This window comes from Quercus lobata, chromosome 10 (assembly GCF_001633185.2).
Source record: "Quercus lobata isolate SW786 chromosome 10, ValleyOak3.0 Primary Assembly, whole genome shotgun sequence".
Taxonomy (NCBI): Eukaryota; Viridiplantae; Streptophyta; class Magnoliopsida; order Fagales; family Fagaceae; genus Quercus; species Quercus lobata.
The window spans coordinates 29,578,346-29,596,529 of NC_044913.1; the positions used below are offsets into that span (position 1 = coordinate 29,578,346).

Below are 18,184 nucleotides of genomic sequence, written 5' to 3' on the forward strand. Positions count from 1 at the left end.
AACCTTGAAAAGAGATTGTTCTCCAGTTATGTGTCTTGAGCATCCACTGTCAAGATACCACAAATATGTGTCCATAACTTTAAATGCAGACTTCATCATAAAACACTTCGTGCTTAGATGACAAATCAATGGGAATGGTGCTTTCTCTCATCTGCCTTTTTCATGCTAAGCCTTTAACTTTCACTTTTCTCAGACAAACTCCTTTGCACAATTTCATTTTGAGACAGTCTAGTTTCTTCTTAGCCAAACTAAGATCCTTTCCAATAGTCATCACAAGTGAATTCAAATAACTTTTAGAATTGTATTTTCTGAGACACTCAAGTAAATAGAGATTAGAAAAATAAGATGTATTTGAAAACAGAGATCTCTTCATGCCGGTTACAACCATGACAACAGGGGTCAATAGATCAAACATAGCAAAGATTAAAATCTAATCAAAATATGTCTGCTCTGATACCACTTGATAGGCCATAAATGAATGTATTGACCCCTTGTGATTAAATTAATTGATTAATTAGCCAAGTTATTAATTAATCAAATTAACATGCAAAACGCGTGATAGCACAAACAAATCACCAATTAAACTAAATGCAGCAAAAAATAAATTAACATAGTGATTTGTTTACGAATGGGAAAAACCAACACGACGAAAACCCCATCGGGTGATTTTAAAGTCACCACGTCCGAAATTCCACTATTATCACAACAAACGGTTACAAGTAAAGGAATCTCAAGTACCTTACCAACCTACAGTGGAACCCTTACCCCAATACCCAATTGGACTTGTTCTGTAGTGACAATCTCTCCTTTTGATGCAAGGCTCCCAAGTACGTGACTAACCAATTTGCACGGATCCCAGTACACGACTTCAATCACCAACTAGAATGGATGTTGGCTGTAAAATTCTTCAGTTCATCCACACGATGAAGATCAAGAAGATGCTTGGTCACAAAACCTTACGGTGCACATACATAGCAATCTTCTTCAAGAGAAAGAGATGAACTAGGGCAAGAACTTCATCTCTAGTCACAATTTGCTTGAACAAAGTTTGCTCAATGCTTGTGCAACTTGTGAATACTTTGATAGCCTTTAAAATAATCCTTTTATATGTCTAGGGTTAGGAGAAAAGAAGACCCAAAGACATATTCACGGATCCTAAGAAAAACAGGTCAGAATGTTGTTTTCGTAAACCTCGACAAATAGGAGGTGTCGAGAATCTATCGAGGTAGCTGTCGAGCACACGGGCAAAAACAGCTTCTTAAACCTCGACACATGCTAGCTGTCATGCTAGCTATCGAGCTTTAATGATTTTGCACTTTCAGCTTGTTTTCTTGGACAGACTTGATGGCTTTAACACTTGATCTTGAAACACAGTTTCTTGAAGTATTTAAATACAACCTAGATCTACCCAAATACAAGTAAAGTGCGTTTTTTCAAAGGATTAGCCAATTACATAAAATCATGACATATGTTCTTAACATGTGAAACACACATGTCCTAACAGATCTACATCAAGACTTGATCGATCGGGGCAGTCAATAGGGTGAAACTTGTGAACTTCCCAGTGGGGGGCTTGGAGTGTCTATCTTCCCATTGTTCTCCGGCTATAGCCATCTTTCACCCCCTATCCTGCCGAGTGTCCTCCTGTCTTTCCCTCTTTCTAGGCTTCTCCTCGCGGGCCAATAACGCATCCTCCACATTCATGTATTTGGTGGCCCTGTAAAGCACATGTGACATAGTCTTGGGGTTATTCTTATATAGAGAAAATAGGAACTTACCCTTCCATAGCCCATTGGTGAATGCTGCTATGAGTATCTTGTCATCCGCTTCATCAATCGAGAGGGCCCCCTTATTGAAATGGGTTATGTAGGACCTCAGCGTCTCATCCTCCCGCTACTTCATGTTCATCAGGCATGCAATAGACTTCTTATACCTGTGTCCTCCAATGAAGTGCGAGGCGAATTGGGTGTTTAACTCCTTGAAGGAACTAATGGAGTTGGGCGTTAACCTACTGAACTAGATCCTTGCGGGGCCCTTTAGCGTGGTAAGGAAAGCTCTGCACATGATCTCGTCTGGTACCACCTAAAGGTGCATCAGGGTCTTGAAAGACTCCAAGTGATCCAGCGGGTCCTTGTTTCCATTGTAGTTTTACACCTGCGGCATACAAAACTTTGGTGGAAGAGGGAAAGAAGTGACAGACACTATGAATGGTGAATCCATTCGGTGGACCAAGTCATCAAGGTCACTAGATACTCGCCCCTTGAAGGCGTTCATCATGAAATCCATCTATTCTCTCATCATCTGCATCTCCACAACAATGTGGGGTGGAGCCATATCAGTGATGGATGGACAACTCATGTCTAGTCGTTCTGGTCTGCTTGGGGCGTTACTCCCTTCCGGCCCCTCTTGGTTTCTACGTTCAGCATTGGTACCTTCTTGGTCCTCCTCCTAGGTGTCGTGCCTCGCATTCTGCTAACGCAGCTGCTCTTCCAAATCATGGTTTTGCTTAGTAAGGCACTCCACGACCGTGGTAAGAGTCTAAACTTGTCTCTCGAAGGCAGTCGGGCGTGGTTCGTCTCCTTAAACTTTATTGGTGGTAGTCGCCATCGAGCAAGTAAGAACCATGCAACTCTTAGTCCGGGAAGCGTTTGTTATGGCTTAAAAGTCGTTTCCCATAGACAGCGCCAACTGATGATGCCGAAAAAACCACCAGTGAGCCACAAGATCCTCGTACACTCGAAACAATCACCTGCGCAACAAAAAGAGATAACCTCACAGAGAGCACCAGTGTGGTGCCGGCCAAATACCATCTGAAGGTCAAGTTAGAATTATTCTCACAACTCTAAAGTGCCAGAGTTGGGGTAAATTATGCGTACCTTTTTCTTGAGGATCTTTGGGTTTTTATAGTCGCGTAGAGCCAGACTCCTTTGCTTGCGTAACAAGTCTTTTCCTTATGAAGAAGATCTTCAGTAATGCGCGCATATTCCGGAATCCTCCTCATGTTAGAATTCTATTCACATCAGGATTCTATGAACTATGGCTAATCGTGTGTCGCAAGTATTTTCCATTTAGGGTTTCTTAGAAACCACATAATGACAAGTTGGACACCACGTGGGCGCTTAATCCGTCCATGTTGTGTCTGTCCATATGAGATCTGTCCACTCCAAGCGTCCTCATCTAACTCCGTCAACTCCATCTAAATAGGTCCATCATGTCTAGTTTTTTCCCTCTTCACACAAAAAAAAACAAATATATAAGCATATACTTATTGCATCATCTTAAAATCAACATATGATTTGCTTAGAAAAACTTACTACTTAATTTAACTCAGCAACTATTTTAAACTTGAGGGACCAATAGCGCATTTTGGTCTAATTTTTTAGTAATTTTGATTATGTGTTGCATTTAGATCTTATGGTTTGCTTGCAATTAGCTTGTTGCCATTATCAAATCCTGAACACTAAATGGTCTTGGTGACATGGATGAAGCCATTCATGGATTAGGGGGGGCAATGGCCGCCCCTAATTTTTTTTTTTTTTTTAAATACTATAATTATATAACTATATATTTAGGTACTAATTTTAGCAACTTCGTTCAATAAAATTATATTTTGTCCCTCTTATTGATCATTATAAGAGAAATGCTGCAGTTACAAACTTTTTTACAACATTTTTACAAACTATTAAGATAGCAAATTCTTATTGGCTTGCATCTGGGTCCACCACTTACATCACTTTTTTACTTACTAATAACAACTAATCACAACAAAAATTTGTAAAAAAATTTGTAGATCTAGTATTTTCCTCCTTTTAAAGTCCATAAAAAAATGTATAAATCTAATATCCCAAAATATATATATATATATATATATATATATACAAGCCCAAAATATTAGCCCAACAACAAAATTTACCAATAGGCAGTAGCAAAGCTAAAAATATAAATTAAAAAAAAAAAAAATGAGACTAATCAACTAATTTTACCAAAAACAAACAACTAAGCCCTTTAAAAAAATTTAAACAAAATAATTTTGTCCTTACCAACAAAAGACACTCTACACACACATAAAAATAATAAATAAAATAAACTTTTGTCGGTTAAGCAATAGAGCCAAAAGCCAAAGCCACTGCATATAGCTAACAATCGCATGATGGTGATCGAAGGTAAAATTAATAGAATTTGGCTATAAATACAATGTATATTTCTTGTTCACATTTAGTTGTGTGTGGGTATCGAGTACTTCTTGTTCACCTTTAGAAGGAGATTGGAACGTACTTGAGGTTTTTAATTCGTTTGTGAGGTCTCATTCTAGATGGAAGAAATTACCAAATTCTTGGGTTTTTATTACTCTGCTTTCAGAGTATACTTCGGATTTAGTGATGAATTAAATTTATTGGAATCTTCTGATTTGTGTTATAAGGTGGAGGAGGTTTGATGAATTTAGGTTTTGAAGTAATCTGTAAGAGCAAGACGCAAAGAGATGCAGTGGTCTGTTTTTGAGTAGATAACACACTTGTACCCCAAGCAAGTCAAGTTTTTTTACAACTATGCCCAGGGCCGGCTCAACAAGTTTTGGGGCCTTAAGCGAAAATTTTAAATGGGATTATTTTATAATTAAATATTAATAATTTCTTTGAATTATTGCTCTTTTTGTTGTATAATTTCATCATCTTCCAACTCTTTTTGATAAGTTTCTTGTTCATTTGTAATATTTTCACCCAAACTTTCTATTGTGTTTTTTTTAATACTAGTAACAAATTGATCCATAGATCCTTTTTGAGATTCAATTTGTTTTTCAATTTTTCTCTTGTTAAGAAGTTTTTCATATCCGAATAAATATTTTCTAGTAAACATTTATAATGAGAAAATATTTATAGATAAATAAAACACAATTTATAATTAAAAATGATAATTTAACTAAAAATAAAATTTAAAGTATAGAACAATAGAACCTGGTTATTGCAATTTTTCTAAAGCTGTGACCACTTGAAAGTTTAAACCTGCACAAATAAAAATTAATTTAATACATGGTTTAATAAATTAATGTCACTATAATACAAATGAGTTGATATGATACACATTAAATTATTAATTGGCATAATAATTTATAATGATAGATAAAGTGTCAAATAAAAAAAATAAAAAAAAAGGATGAGAAACCGTTGGACCAAATAACTGTGGTCAGTGGTCTTTAACCAAAAAAAAAAAAAAAAACTGTGGTCAGTGGTCTGTCACGTCTGTGGGCTGTACTATATAGCCCACAGACGTGACAGACCTGTACTCCTATAAAAAAAAAGTGAGAAGTTTGAGAACCATCCAGCCTTTTCTTCGCTAGATCCTATATTTCTATGGCTAAATTTTAAAGCAAAAAAAGGTCCACAGAGGGAGAGGGGCAGAATTAGAAAAGCATCATAGCAAAAAACATGTCCCATCCCATCAAACAGTTGTGCAGTGCAGTGAAAGTGTGAGACAAACTAAAAATATATATAATTTAAGTTAAAGAAATAGAAGACTCTTAAGTATTTATTTTCGGAAAGACAAAGAGAAAGAGGGGAAGAATTGAAGCAGAAGAATACCTTCTGTGAGTGCTGGCTGGTAGATTGGTATGCTGGAATCAGCAAAGAAAAATTTCAAGCTAGAGGGGCTGATTGAGTTGATGGAAAAAGATTAAAAAAAAAAAATTAAGATGAAGATGAAGAAAAGAAAGGTAAGACTGTAAGAATATAGATGGAGAGGCAGAGAGATAGAGAGATGAGAGGTTTTTCTTTTGTTTTTGACATTTATAATCTCTATTTTAGCATATTTCAAGACAATTACGTTATATTATTAATGAATTTGTCTGCTATTAATTTTAATTTTAGCATATTTCAAGAATGGATTAATACATTTGTCTCCTAAAATTTAATTGTGTTAGCTAAATTTTGACAATTTTTATTTTCCTTTTTAATCTTTTGCATTTTAGGATACAATAGGGCCTTTTTAATGCATTTTATTGACCAATAAAAATGCTTAAAATTTTTTTAACTAAAATATTTAAATAAATATATTATATATATAATTTTTTTTTTACAAATGGGGCCTTCTTTTATTTGGGGGCCTTAGGCGATTGCATCTCTTGCATCTACTGTTGAGCCGGCCCTGACTATGCCACATTGCCACTAAACCCTTTTTTTTTAATGTGGAAAACACCCAAACGTTGTTCTCTAAGTTGTGTTTTGCACAATGAAAATTAAGTTGAGTATTTTGAAAACAGAAAACTGAATGCATGTGTCAAACAAGAATTCAACGGTGAGGCCCGTGAGTTTAAAAGAAAAAACGCAAACAAAAATCACAGACTCAGAATAGCCTTTACCAAACAAGATCTAACAAGCAAATCAATTAGATCTTATAGGCCTCACAAGTTAATTAACAACCGTAAATATAATGGGTAGAATCCAAAACCTTTGTTCTTTTAAATGTCTTGCGTTGTATCAATAACTAGGTAACAAAGGCAAGCAAGCAATACAAAAATCCTGGAAACTTGGAAAACAAGGAGAGCAAGTACTTTTTTAAGAACTATAACATATTGATATTCTTTGTTCCTATAAGGGACATTATCTTTTATAAATAATCTTTTAGCCGAATTCTCTAGTAATGGAACCACATATTGTTGGGGATATTACACAAAGTAATAATGGAAGAATAAGGTTAACACAAAAGACAAACAGAAAATAGATAACTTAGAGGCACCATTTCGTTTTCCTTAGACAATATTTACCCCCACACTTTTGTTGCTAAAGGGTTATTGTAAATTTGTCACCAGGATACAACCAAGATGTTGGATTCTACAGATAGCAATTCTGAAGAATGACCACAGGATTTCTTGTGTTTCTCTCAAACTTACTCTTTTGTGGAGTTAGTTTTTTCAAGAGAACATAAGCCCTCTTTTTATACTCATAAGGTTATGTTTCATGAAAAGGCACCTATGGAGAGTTAGTTATTTTTCAAGTGAACATAAGCCTATTTCATGAAAAGGCACATATGGAGAGTTAGTAATTTTTTTCATAAAATGGTAAACAAAGATTGAAACCTCTTCAACCTTTTTGAATAGTTACCAAAAAATTCTAGAAAATTTCAGAAAATTAATATTTTCGAATTTTCATTTAGAAAATTTCAGAACTTGAATTTTCACTTTATGAAACCATATTCTCCAAACTCAAATATCATTATTACAATCTATCCTTATATATACCTATATATACAATAATCCCCCATTAGGTTGTAATAATTTATGTCTCACTTGATTGATATCCTATCATGCATAATGGAAGGTGTCTTTCAACTTAAACCTCTCTTTAGTGTAATTGCTCAAGAAATCAATAGAGTTAATGGTGGCTTGGTGCTTAAACCAAAACTCTTATGTGTTGAAATCGGAAACAACACACACATGAGAACATCTACAACACATTTAGAAATCCAAGTTGTTAGCACTATTATGGCCTTGTGCTCTACCCGGTTTAGTGAACACGTACAAAAGAAAACCCTTTTACTCTTGCTGGAAGCGGCACCACTCCTATGTTCACAAAGGTGAAGTTCCTTCTTATGCCCCTGTTACACAAACATTTATGATTTATAAACTTCATTAAGAGTTTAAAACTCATCCTCAATTTCATCATAACAGTCTGTACTAATCTATCCTAAATGAGACACAAATTTAGTGCTCTTACTAACCACGTATCAATAGCTTGTTGTTACTCTTTAAACCCCTTAGATATAATCAGTTCAAGGTTGGGTTCTCACTATTAGTGATTCTCTTAAAAGAAGGATTTTAGTTCCATTCCAATGGATGTTATCCTTTACCAAGTCTCGAGACACACTTCGGTAAATGACCTATTTTATATATAGAATTACGTAGGCAATGGACTAGTCCAACCACACTTGACTTGCCTTACGTATTTTTGTCTTAGACTTTTAAGTCTAAGTTCACATTGTACACCATATACATTGTATATCAATTCAAGGTTGACTTGCCTTATGTATATCATATGCATTGTGGTTTCACAATTACAGTACAAGGAATGGCTCACTATAGTCGTGGCCACGACACTTTATCAAAACCTTAGTCATTTTCTTTCCCTGCCTATTACCATTATAATCAATGCTCTCAATTTAATTCTATAGTAGAGTAAGAAATACACCTTATTTCTTTAATGCTTACACATAGCACCCCCACATGTAGTAATTATCTAACTAGACATAGATGTTATCACTCACATCAATAATAGAATTAAACTTGAATATTCTATATAATAGATATTCATCACAATTAAGTACTTTCTAGTGATCAACCTCAAGTTTTAGAAATTTTGAAAGTCTACATACTGTAAAGGCAATGTCTAGTTTAGTTCCATACATGATGCGCAACATGTACTTAATTCACTAGCAAACTCAAGCTATGCATCCGCCCTTCCAGTAATTTCTTTATTTATTATTGGAATCAGAGTGTCTTTGCCTCTTTAAAGATATTAAAATCTAATAAGCAAGTTCTCAACACAATGAGATAACACAATTCCCAATAGAATGAGAAATCACTAATCTCAACAAATGGGATTACTCAAATCTCAACAAAATGAGATAACATAAATCTCAAAATGAGATTAATATAGTGCACATCTCCACTATATTTTTTTACTTGATTCTCATTCATAAAATACTTTCATTTAATTAAGTAAGAAAATAAAACTCACAGGTCTTTGAAGCAAACTTCCTTACCAAGATCACTTTTTAAGAAAGTCACTTCACATCTTTATGATGCATACTCAAATTATATGTGGAGACACAATCCAATATTTCATTATTGATCCTTGAATGTTCAATTAATGAACTCACTTGTACTCTCTTTATTTCACAATGAGGTACTTTCAAAATAGGATCACAATATGTGCTTGTTTAAACTCGAGACATATACCACACATGGCAGAATTCAATCACAATGAATTTAACATCCCTCGATGTTAATTCTCAATACCTTTATCAAGTACATCTTTGATGCACATTAGCATTCTTATGAGTTCATGACTCGTTTAAGGGTTATACCCCCACACTTTCTTGGAAATTATAATTCCACAATTTGAGTTTCTAAACCCCACAATTTGTGTTCTCAACCATTCCAAAATTCACATATATACACACACTATAGTTACATATATCAAAATGTAATAATAGAATATAGTGAATTTCTTTAAAATTATATGAATGGTTTTAAAGATATCAAACTAATAACACAAATAATTACTAGTGTATAGATATCAAAATTCTATCTTTTTCCCTTTGTTTCAAACCTTTGACTATTAACCTTAGACCAAAAGATTTTATATCTTATTCTAATACCCACTCACAACCAATTGGTTTTAAAGCTAGATGTAGATCTATTAAGACCCAATTATTATTAAATAATATCGAGTCTATCTCATCATTAATAGCTTTTACAATAGAAAGCTACATCTTTTTAGAAACACAAAACTTTCTAAAACTTTAGCATCACTTCCCTCAAAGAATACCATGGTTATTTAATTAGGACTACACTTTTATTACCTTTAACAAGGTAAACAAGGGCTTCACATGAAATAAAATTTGGATTAAAATCCTTTTTATTTCTCAAACTTTGACTCCACCTTTGTTCACTTGGTGAACGACATTTAAATCTTTAATATCACTTAATGTGATATTTAAGATTTGAGTCATTTACTCGTGTTTAAGTAGGTATCAGGGTATCCTTGAAATCATCTTTGAATTTAAACTCAATAAATTTAATATCCTTTGATTTCACTCTTATATTAGACTTTTAAGTCTAATAAACTACATACCCTCGAATTTACTCATAACCTACATATACACTTTATATAACTCTTTGACTAATTAGTCATCTTTGGTCTATCATTTACAAAAGGTTAAACACCCCCACAGTTTAAAATGATAAGCATTGGTCACTTTCTCATTTCATAACACATATGAAATACTTTTGAGATGAAACTCTATTATGCACATAGTATACACTAAGCAAAGCTTCTTCCCATTGATCAGATAGGAACTTAGTTAATTGCACTCAAGTTTATGGCATTCACCATATCAAATAGAGTTCTCTCTTTTGACCAAACAATTTTATTAGGGTGTATAAGGGAATGCACTTTAGTGTATTATGATATGTTCCTCACAGAGAATAATATACATTTAGAAATATTCATCATTTCTAGTGAATACATCATTCAATTCAAATCATCATGCTTATATAAATTATATCATGCTTTGATATAAATTTCAAGAATTTGAAATTTAAAAGTCTCAATCTAGCATGCCACAAATAAAGAATCAACAATATAAGCACAACCAAAACATATTGATAAATAACACTCAAATAGTAACATAACCATTGCCTATTAATATCTCATTCTTGGACAAGACCATTCTTAAATAACAAATTGGCTTTTCTTGATATTAGGTACATGAAAATATAGCATTGGTCAAGAGAACTTACTGCCAAAACTCAATTTCACTTCAACAATGCACTTTCCATGAACTTTTGCTTTATTGTGGATGTCCACAAGCACCTCTAGTTCTATAGAAGACTCCTTATAAGTCGTGAATTGTGCCTTGTAGTTGCACACATGCAACATTGCACCTGAATCAAAACACCAATCGAAAGGATTTGTAATTACAGCCATATGAAATATAGAGATCTTTATTACATACATCACTCACCATAGCAATAATGTCCTTAATGACAATCGCTTCATTGGCATTTCTATCTTTGTCCTTCTTATTCTTTGAGAACTTACATTCTCAAATGTAATGGTCTTTCTTTCCACAAAGGAAACATGACATTCTACTTGTTATTGTTGGGATCCTTATAGTTGTTCTTGTAAAACAATTCACACACTTATTCACATTCAAGTGTTTATTGTTCTTACTAGAACTTCCAATTTTAACATTGTTCACATTCACTTTAGAATCGGTGTTAGATGATACACCTCTAACCGAACTTTCCTCTTCAATTCAGTAATGTGGTCTGAATTGATCTAAAGTGAGATCTTTTGACATGTTCTTTAATGTCTTGACATAGTTTAGAAAATCACTTAGGAAAATATTCTTATACTCTATCACTTTAACAGTTTAAATTCCCATCCTTTAGATTTTCTACTTCACTTTATAACATTTAAACATGTTAAAATTTCATTTTTATATCTCAATTCAAATAAATTTGCAACACATGCAAATATTCTAACAAAGAAACTCATCAATCAATTTAAAATTCAAATTGCCCATGAACAAGAAATTCATACCTTCAATGTTCAAACTATGAACATGGCTTTTAAATGCACTCACAATATGAAAGAATCATCACCTTGTCTTGCCAACAAAGAAACTTGTTTCTTTAAGCCTTATTTCATTGAATCTTCTTTATGATCGATTCATCATTTGAAGAACTCTTCAAATCCAAGCCAATTGCTCTTTCTACTGTGTAAAATTGGTTCCATCAAAGCGATCCTATTTCACCAAACCATGGTTCAACATCTTCAAAGTTGTCCCATCATTTACTCCTTATCATGTAGTCAAATATTGTCTAAGATTGTTGGGGATATTACACAAAGTAATAATGGAAGAACAAGGTTAACACAAAAGACAAACAGAAAATAGATAACTTGAAGGCACCATATCGTTTTCCTTAGACAATATTTGCCCCCCACACTTTTGTTGCTAAAGGGTTATTGCAAATTTGTCACCAGGATACAACCAAGATGTTGAGTTCTATAGATAGCAATTTTGGAGAATGACTACAGGATTTCTTGTGTTTCTCTCAAACTTACTCTTTTGTGGAGTTAGTTTTTTCAAGAGAACATAAGCCTCTATTTATACCCATAGGGTTATGTTTCATGAAAAGGCACATATAGAGAGTTAGTTATTTTTCAAGTGAACATAAGCCTGTTTCATGAGAAGGCACGTATAGAAAGTTATTTCTTTTTTTATAAAACAGTTAACAAAGATTGAAACCTCTTCAACCTTTTTGAATAGTCATCAAAAAATTGTAAAAATTTTCATTAAATTAATATTTTCAAATTTTCACTTAGAAAATTCCAGAACTTGAATTTTCACTTTATGAAATCATATTCTCCAAACTCAAACGTCATTATTACAACCTATCCTTGTATATACCTATATATACAATACATATAATATAATACGAATTTTGGTATTATGAATACTTGCGAGAATGTTCATGTTGAGATGTTTCCCATTCTGAGAAAGAACTTTTTGTTTAAAGTATACATGATAATTTAGAAGTAATTTGATATTTGTTCACCTTTAACTAGCAATATCACGGTATTGAAAGTATATGTTGTTGATCATTGAATATAGGAAAATGATTAGCTTTGAAACATATGATGATATAAGCACATTGACTCGGTACTGTAGCTAAGTCCTAAAAAGGGGATTGCACTTTTGGTAGCTCCAACAAAAGAAAAAAAAACAAAACAAAACAAAACAAACAAAGATTTTATTAGTCTTAAGTTGTGTTTGTTTCCGGTGCTAAAGAAATATGAAAAAGATTTTACACTATCAGTTGTGTATGGGTTGGCTGCAAAAAACTCACTCAAACCAAAAATAAATTTCAGTTGTGTGTAAAATTTCAAGTGTAAAACCATTTACACTTGTATTTCACCTTCAAACGAATCACATCCGTTTTCAACTTCTAAGAGAGAGAGAGAGAGAGAGCTCACCGTCACTCCAGCCTAACTCCACTGCCATCTGTGGGCAATCCTCTCATCGTCAATCAAGGTAAACTTTTCCTCCCTCATCCTCTCTCTTCCTCCCTCTGCCACCAATTTTTCTCCCTCTTAGCTTCCTCCCTTTGCCACCATGTCAAGATTTGACCTCACTCTCTCTCCCTCTCTCAAGATTGGTGTCTGGTTTGAGAAAGATTGGATTTTTTTTTTTCTTATTTCGGATTTTATATTTATATATTGGGATTTTCTATTTTAATATTTGTTTGGAAGTGTGAAAATATGATAAATTAATAGAAAATGTGATTTTTGGAGAATTTTCAAGAGCATAACCAAACATCTTAAAATATTTTTCCTTCCAAATCATTTTTTGAGATGCAACTAGACACTTGAAAATATTTTTCTTTCAAAAAAAATATTTTCACTTAAAAATAATTTACGCTCTAAAAATATTTTATATCGAGTGAAACACAACCTTAGTTTCAAAGATGGACTGGCTAGCTTTAGCTCCAAAAAGGGAGCTACCTTACAAAGGTTCTCGGTCATTTAAAAGGAGTCACATCATTATTCAACTAGGGGATGTAAATTGAAAATTTTAAAACATGAGTGACCAAAATAATGACACCAATAATCATTAACAAATCAAAAAAGAGGGAGTAAAATGCAATTTGGCCAAACTTAAAAAGTGTGGAAATGTGGGAACATTCATTCAACATTGTTCATTTCCCGCGCTTGCCAAGCCAAACAGATACCAAAACCCCAAACCCAAAATGGAAGAAGAAGAACAACAACAACAACACAACCCCAACCCCTGCCCCTGGGAAGCACTAGATATAGACTTAGACGATGAAGAAGAGAACCACTCACATTCACTACTACCGATTCTCCAACGCTGCTCTCAAACCCTAACCACTCAGTCCCAATCCCAATCCCAAACCTCGAAGTCAAAGTCTTCCTCGCCTCCGCTCATTCCAGGCCCCGCCGGAGATCTTCAATCTGCAATGCACCACCGCAGAAGGACCCAAGAGGAATTGGTCCCTACTCAGGAGTTCATAAGGAGAGTTGTCGAAAATCCTCATCGCCACGATGATCATGATTTCTCTACCAATCCCTGGCTTTGCGCTCTCGATTTTCTTAGCCATCAAGGTTTTATATTTTATTTTATTAATAGATTTTGAGAATGTTAATTGCCTGATTAGTGGCTTCTGACTTCTTCGTTTTTTTTCAAGGTAACGGTGTGGCGACAAGGACGACTCTTAGCTCAATCAAGAATGGGCTTAATTCGGAGAGAGTGGCTCAGGTATTGATTAATTATTGTGAATTTTATGATATTTGGATTTGTTTTTTTCCTGAGAAAACATGAGGACAAGATGAAAAAGGAAAGTGGATTTAGTTATTAGAAAAAGATTTAGGAACTGATATATGAAATAATTTTATACTTTAGATAGTTCAATTAGGTCTTTGAAGTTGGCCTCTTCTATATGTATCAAGATCATAGATATGATTTTAGCAATAATTAGAGGCTTCTTATTTGAAACACATTATTTAAATTTAGGTTAAAAAATTGTTTTCATCCTTAAAGTGTTGCATGAATTTCTGTTTTTATCCCTATACTTTAAAAGGTTTGTTTTTTGTCCTTAAACTATTGAAAATGTTTCACTCTTTGTCCTTAATTTTTTTATTAAAAAAAATTATAAAAAAAAGATCTTTTTTTAATCCTGAACTATTGAAAAAAGTTTTTAATTTTTTTTTCATCCCTATTTTCACCCCTAAACTATTTGACAAAAGGTCTTTACAAAGTTTTGGATGAAAAACGAACTACATGTAAACTTTAGGGAAGAAAATATTATTGAATCCTTTAATTTATTGTCTTAAATACATGGTTGGTATTTAAAGTTTAGCACACGAGTGATTTTAGTTCCTAAAGCTTAAAGTAATCATTTTTAGTCTCAAATGACATGGACAAACAAAAAAGCAAGCATGTCTTCACTCCATAGGGACTAAAAGTGGTTACTTTAAGTTTGTTAGAAACTAAAAGCAATCATTTTAAACTTCAGATACTAAAAACACTAATGAGCTAAAGTTTAGGGACAGATGGTGTATTTTAGTCTAGTTTTTTTAGAACTTGATGATTATATGTTGTATTCTGATTTTATATGGTTGCTTGCATTTAGGTTGTTGCCATTATCAAATCGTGCACACCAAATGGTCTCGGTGACATGATGGTGACTCTGAAGGTAAAATTAATAAAATGTGGCGATAAATGCAATGTGTATTTCTTGTTCACCTTTACATTAGTTGTGTGGGTATTGAGTATTTCTCATCTGACTTAAATGTTTGATTTCAGGATCCTACAGGTTCAATCAATGCTAGCATACACCACAAAGTTCTTAGTGAGGGAGAGTTTGCAAAGGATATATCTGTTGGTGCAGTTTTAGTCCTCCAGAAGGTATGATTTCATTCTTTCAAATTGAAAGTATTTTGGTTTGTAATGAACGTGTTTAAATTGGTATTTCTATCTTACTAAAGTAAAACCAGCATTTTTTTTTTTCAAAATAATGAAAACTTGAAGTCTTGAACTTGATTCTGTATTCATGTTGTTTACATTTGGGATTGGTCAAGACATGTTTCTCATTATTTACTTATTCATTCATTTTCAGGTTGCTCTGTTCTCCCCTTCACGCTCTGCACACTACCTGAATATAACACTAAGCAACTTGGTCAAGGTACATGTTCTTCTGTTGTTCGCAAGTTAGCCAACCTATTACTAGGGGCTTAGTGCTTCTAATAATAATAATAAATGAATAAAAGACTTCTTGGAGTGAGTGATTGTGGTTTGGCCACATTTGTCTTTTTTCATTTCTTTGACATATTAGAGGTTAGAGGACATTAATACTTGGGATTTTGTGTTTTCTGAACAATGAATGTGCTTCAGATATATGTTTGGCCAGTATCAGTGCCCAGTTTGTTGATACCCACTTGTCCATCGGCTATGGATCATTTTCCTCAGTATGGATTTCTGCAGTCACTGGTATAGCTTGGAGTGAATCTCTCTAGGATACTGCATGGTGGGTACATTGTCTAATATTGCATAGTGTTATGCCAACTTGGGGCATAGATGTCAACAAAACTGAAGCTTAGAACCTTAGTTGTATGTATGAGATTGAGATGGTACAAAGATGTCTTACTGTAACAACTTCTACTCTGATATACCATATAATTTTCTTTTTTTTTTTTACTTAAGCATATAGTAGTGTTTATTCCAAGTCCCAAGATCTAAGTGAGATCTAAGTAAAATCTTTGAGTCTACTTCACATTGTAAAACATGCCCCAAGCAATTCCCTTTGTGTACCCTGATGTAAAATGTTAAGATTACAGGTCATTTCAAAGGAGAGTGCGCCTCCAGTAAAACAAAAACTTTCTGCATCACCAATCAAACACACTGCTCCTGAACCTGGTAGGTGGTGTGATTCTAGTTCTGTTTTCTAATTTTACAATGTAGTTGAAGTTTTGTTGAGCTAGGTGCTGGCATTAGTACTAGCTAATGAGATTTCCTTATAACCTTTTGATTTCTCATCGATAAGAGGCAGAGCAGAATTGTTTTGTGTATCTCACTGTCGATTAATACCCCTTCATGTACCAGAATGCAGTAAAAAGTCCTGGATACCACACAGAACGTTTTCTCTGTCACAGAATGGAACTGAAGGAATCATGAATAGCCTCAGACAAACTTCTAATTCGTTTGTATCTGCCCATAATGATAAGGAGATGGAGAGAGGAAATGCAGCAGTACAACGTGACTGCTTTGGCAATGGAAACAAAAGAAACCAAAATGATGTTGTAGAGAAAGAACCCTTATCAGCGAGACTTGGTACGGTCAATGGAATCACTGCAGTGGCTTCTAGAAAGGAAATCTTTTGTAGTGACGAAGAAATTGTGATGAGTGACAAACCCAACTCTTCTAAACAGACTGAAGGAGGCAATCCATTACGCAACAACCAAGCCAGTAGTAATGCAGCAAACTTCATTGATGTTCCTGATGATCAAGAAAGTGGTCGGATAACTGGAGTTAACAAGAAGGATCAGCCATTAATTTCAAGTACATCACTCCCACAGTGGACAGATGAACAGTTGGATGCGCTTATGGAGATGGAATTTGACTGAGGTAACGATGGGTCTTTTCTACAGCTTTTCATTTTGTCACAATCATAATCAGAGAAGGTGACATTGATCCTGAAAGTGTACAGATTACACGTTGTACTGTTTTCCATCTATTGTAAATGTTTTCAAATGATGAAAGCTTAGAAATCAGAGTCTCGGTTCAGTTTATTGGAATTTTTTGCAGAAATGTTAGAAAATTTTGTCATTTTATAATTGCATTTAATGATTTTTGCCATGCTTGTGTATATGGTGGGACAATAATAGTTTGCTATTGGTCAATGGTCAACATATCTTCAAATATATATCAGATTCTGCTGCTGAAATTCGTTTATATGTTGTACATAATCCTACTGAATCTAAACTTAATAAGAAAATTATAAATCAGAAGTAGTGTCAATTAAAGTTCTAATGCATTTGTATCCATTTTTTATATTTGGCGAACATAATGATGAAAAGACAGGTTTCTCTGGGACTTGGAGCCTGGGGGATCAAAGCCAGTTTCTACTATGCTGTTGTGATTCCTTTCCCACGAAAGTAGACATAATATCTAATAATGTTTGAATTTAATATATGGAGTTTTAACCCATGCCATTGGAAATAAACATCTAATTATGTAAATAGACGTATTTTTGCCTTAATTTTGCTGGTATAGTTACTTGAATGCAAGGATTTGTCAACTTCGGGAGTTAAAGTGATCCCCTAACCAAAATAATATATGTGCTCAACTATCAAACTCGTTATCAAGTTCAGTGCCCACTTCGACTCTGCCAATGACTTTAATGAAACTACTAGGAATGAATTTCTTCTCATCATAGGATACAACAGAAACGGTAATGAGAATGAGATTGTGCATTTTAAGCTGCCAGTTTAAGAGCCAACCTTCACGGTGTTCTGCAGCACTACTGCAAGCAAATATTGTCTGTCCCCATCTCATCACTTTTTCTTTTTCTTTTTCTTTTTCTTTTTTCTTGTAATGAGAGAAATTCCATGTACTTCCCTCATAGAAATAAGCCCCATGTTAACTTATCAAAATGGCTTTTATACCCTTTCTCACACTACGACCCAAGGACACAGCTTGGGGTAATTAGGTATCCAAAAAGATATCCCACCCTGTTTCTTCCCCCTTTTTTTGTGGATAATTTGATATTTACAATTACAGGGGAGAAGTTAGTTGAAGTTTAGACATCTCTGTTTTAGGAAGTACTAGTTGAGCTGCACGACTTTTGACCACCATTTTTCATGAATTGTCCAATAAGCTGGAAGTC

The 18,184-nt window shown here is 33.9% G+C and overlaps 1 protein-coding gene across 1 annotated transcript; it reads left to right on the forward strand.

Annotated features, from left to right (window-relative positions):
• Nucleotides 1–13,444: 13,444 nt before the first annotated feature.
• Nucleotides 13,445–17,087, forward strand: LOC115962516. The gene is made up of 7 exons (XM_031081369.1): nucleotides 13,445–13,904; nucleotides 13,988–14,058; nucleotides 14,933–14,995; nucleotides 15,106–15,207; nucleotides 15,419–15,484; nucleotides 16,137–16,215; nucleotides 16,402–17,087. The coding sequence occupies exons 1-7, from the start codon at nucleotides 13,529–13,531 to the stop codon at nucleotides 16,920–16,922; spliced, it is 1,278 nt and encodes a 425-aa protein (XP_030937229.1). The 5' UTR covers nucleotides 13,445–13,528; the 3' UTR covers nucleotides 16,923–17,087.
• The last annotated feature ends 1,097 nt before the right edge of the window (nucleotides 17,088–18,184 follow it).

Excerpts from the sequence above, each read along its gene's own strand:
- LOC115962516 (XM_031081369.1), top strand. The coding sequence starts at position 13,529 with ATGGAAGAAGAAGAACAACAACAACAACACAACCCCAACCCCTGCCCC. Across the intron at positions 14,059-14,932 it reads ATTCGGAGAGAGTGGCTCAG|GTTGTTGCCATTATCAAATC; the intron begins GTATTGATTAAT and ends GCTTGCATTTAG. Across the intron at positions 15,485-16,136 it reads CACTAAGCAACTTGGTCAAG|GTCATTTCAAAGGAGAGTGC; the intron begins GTACATGTTCTT and ends TTAAGATTACAG.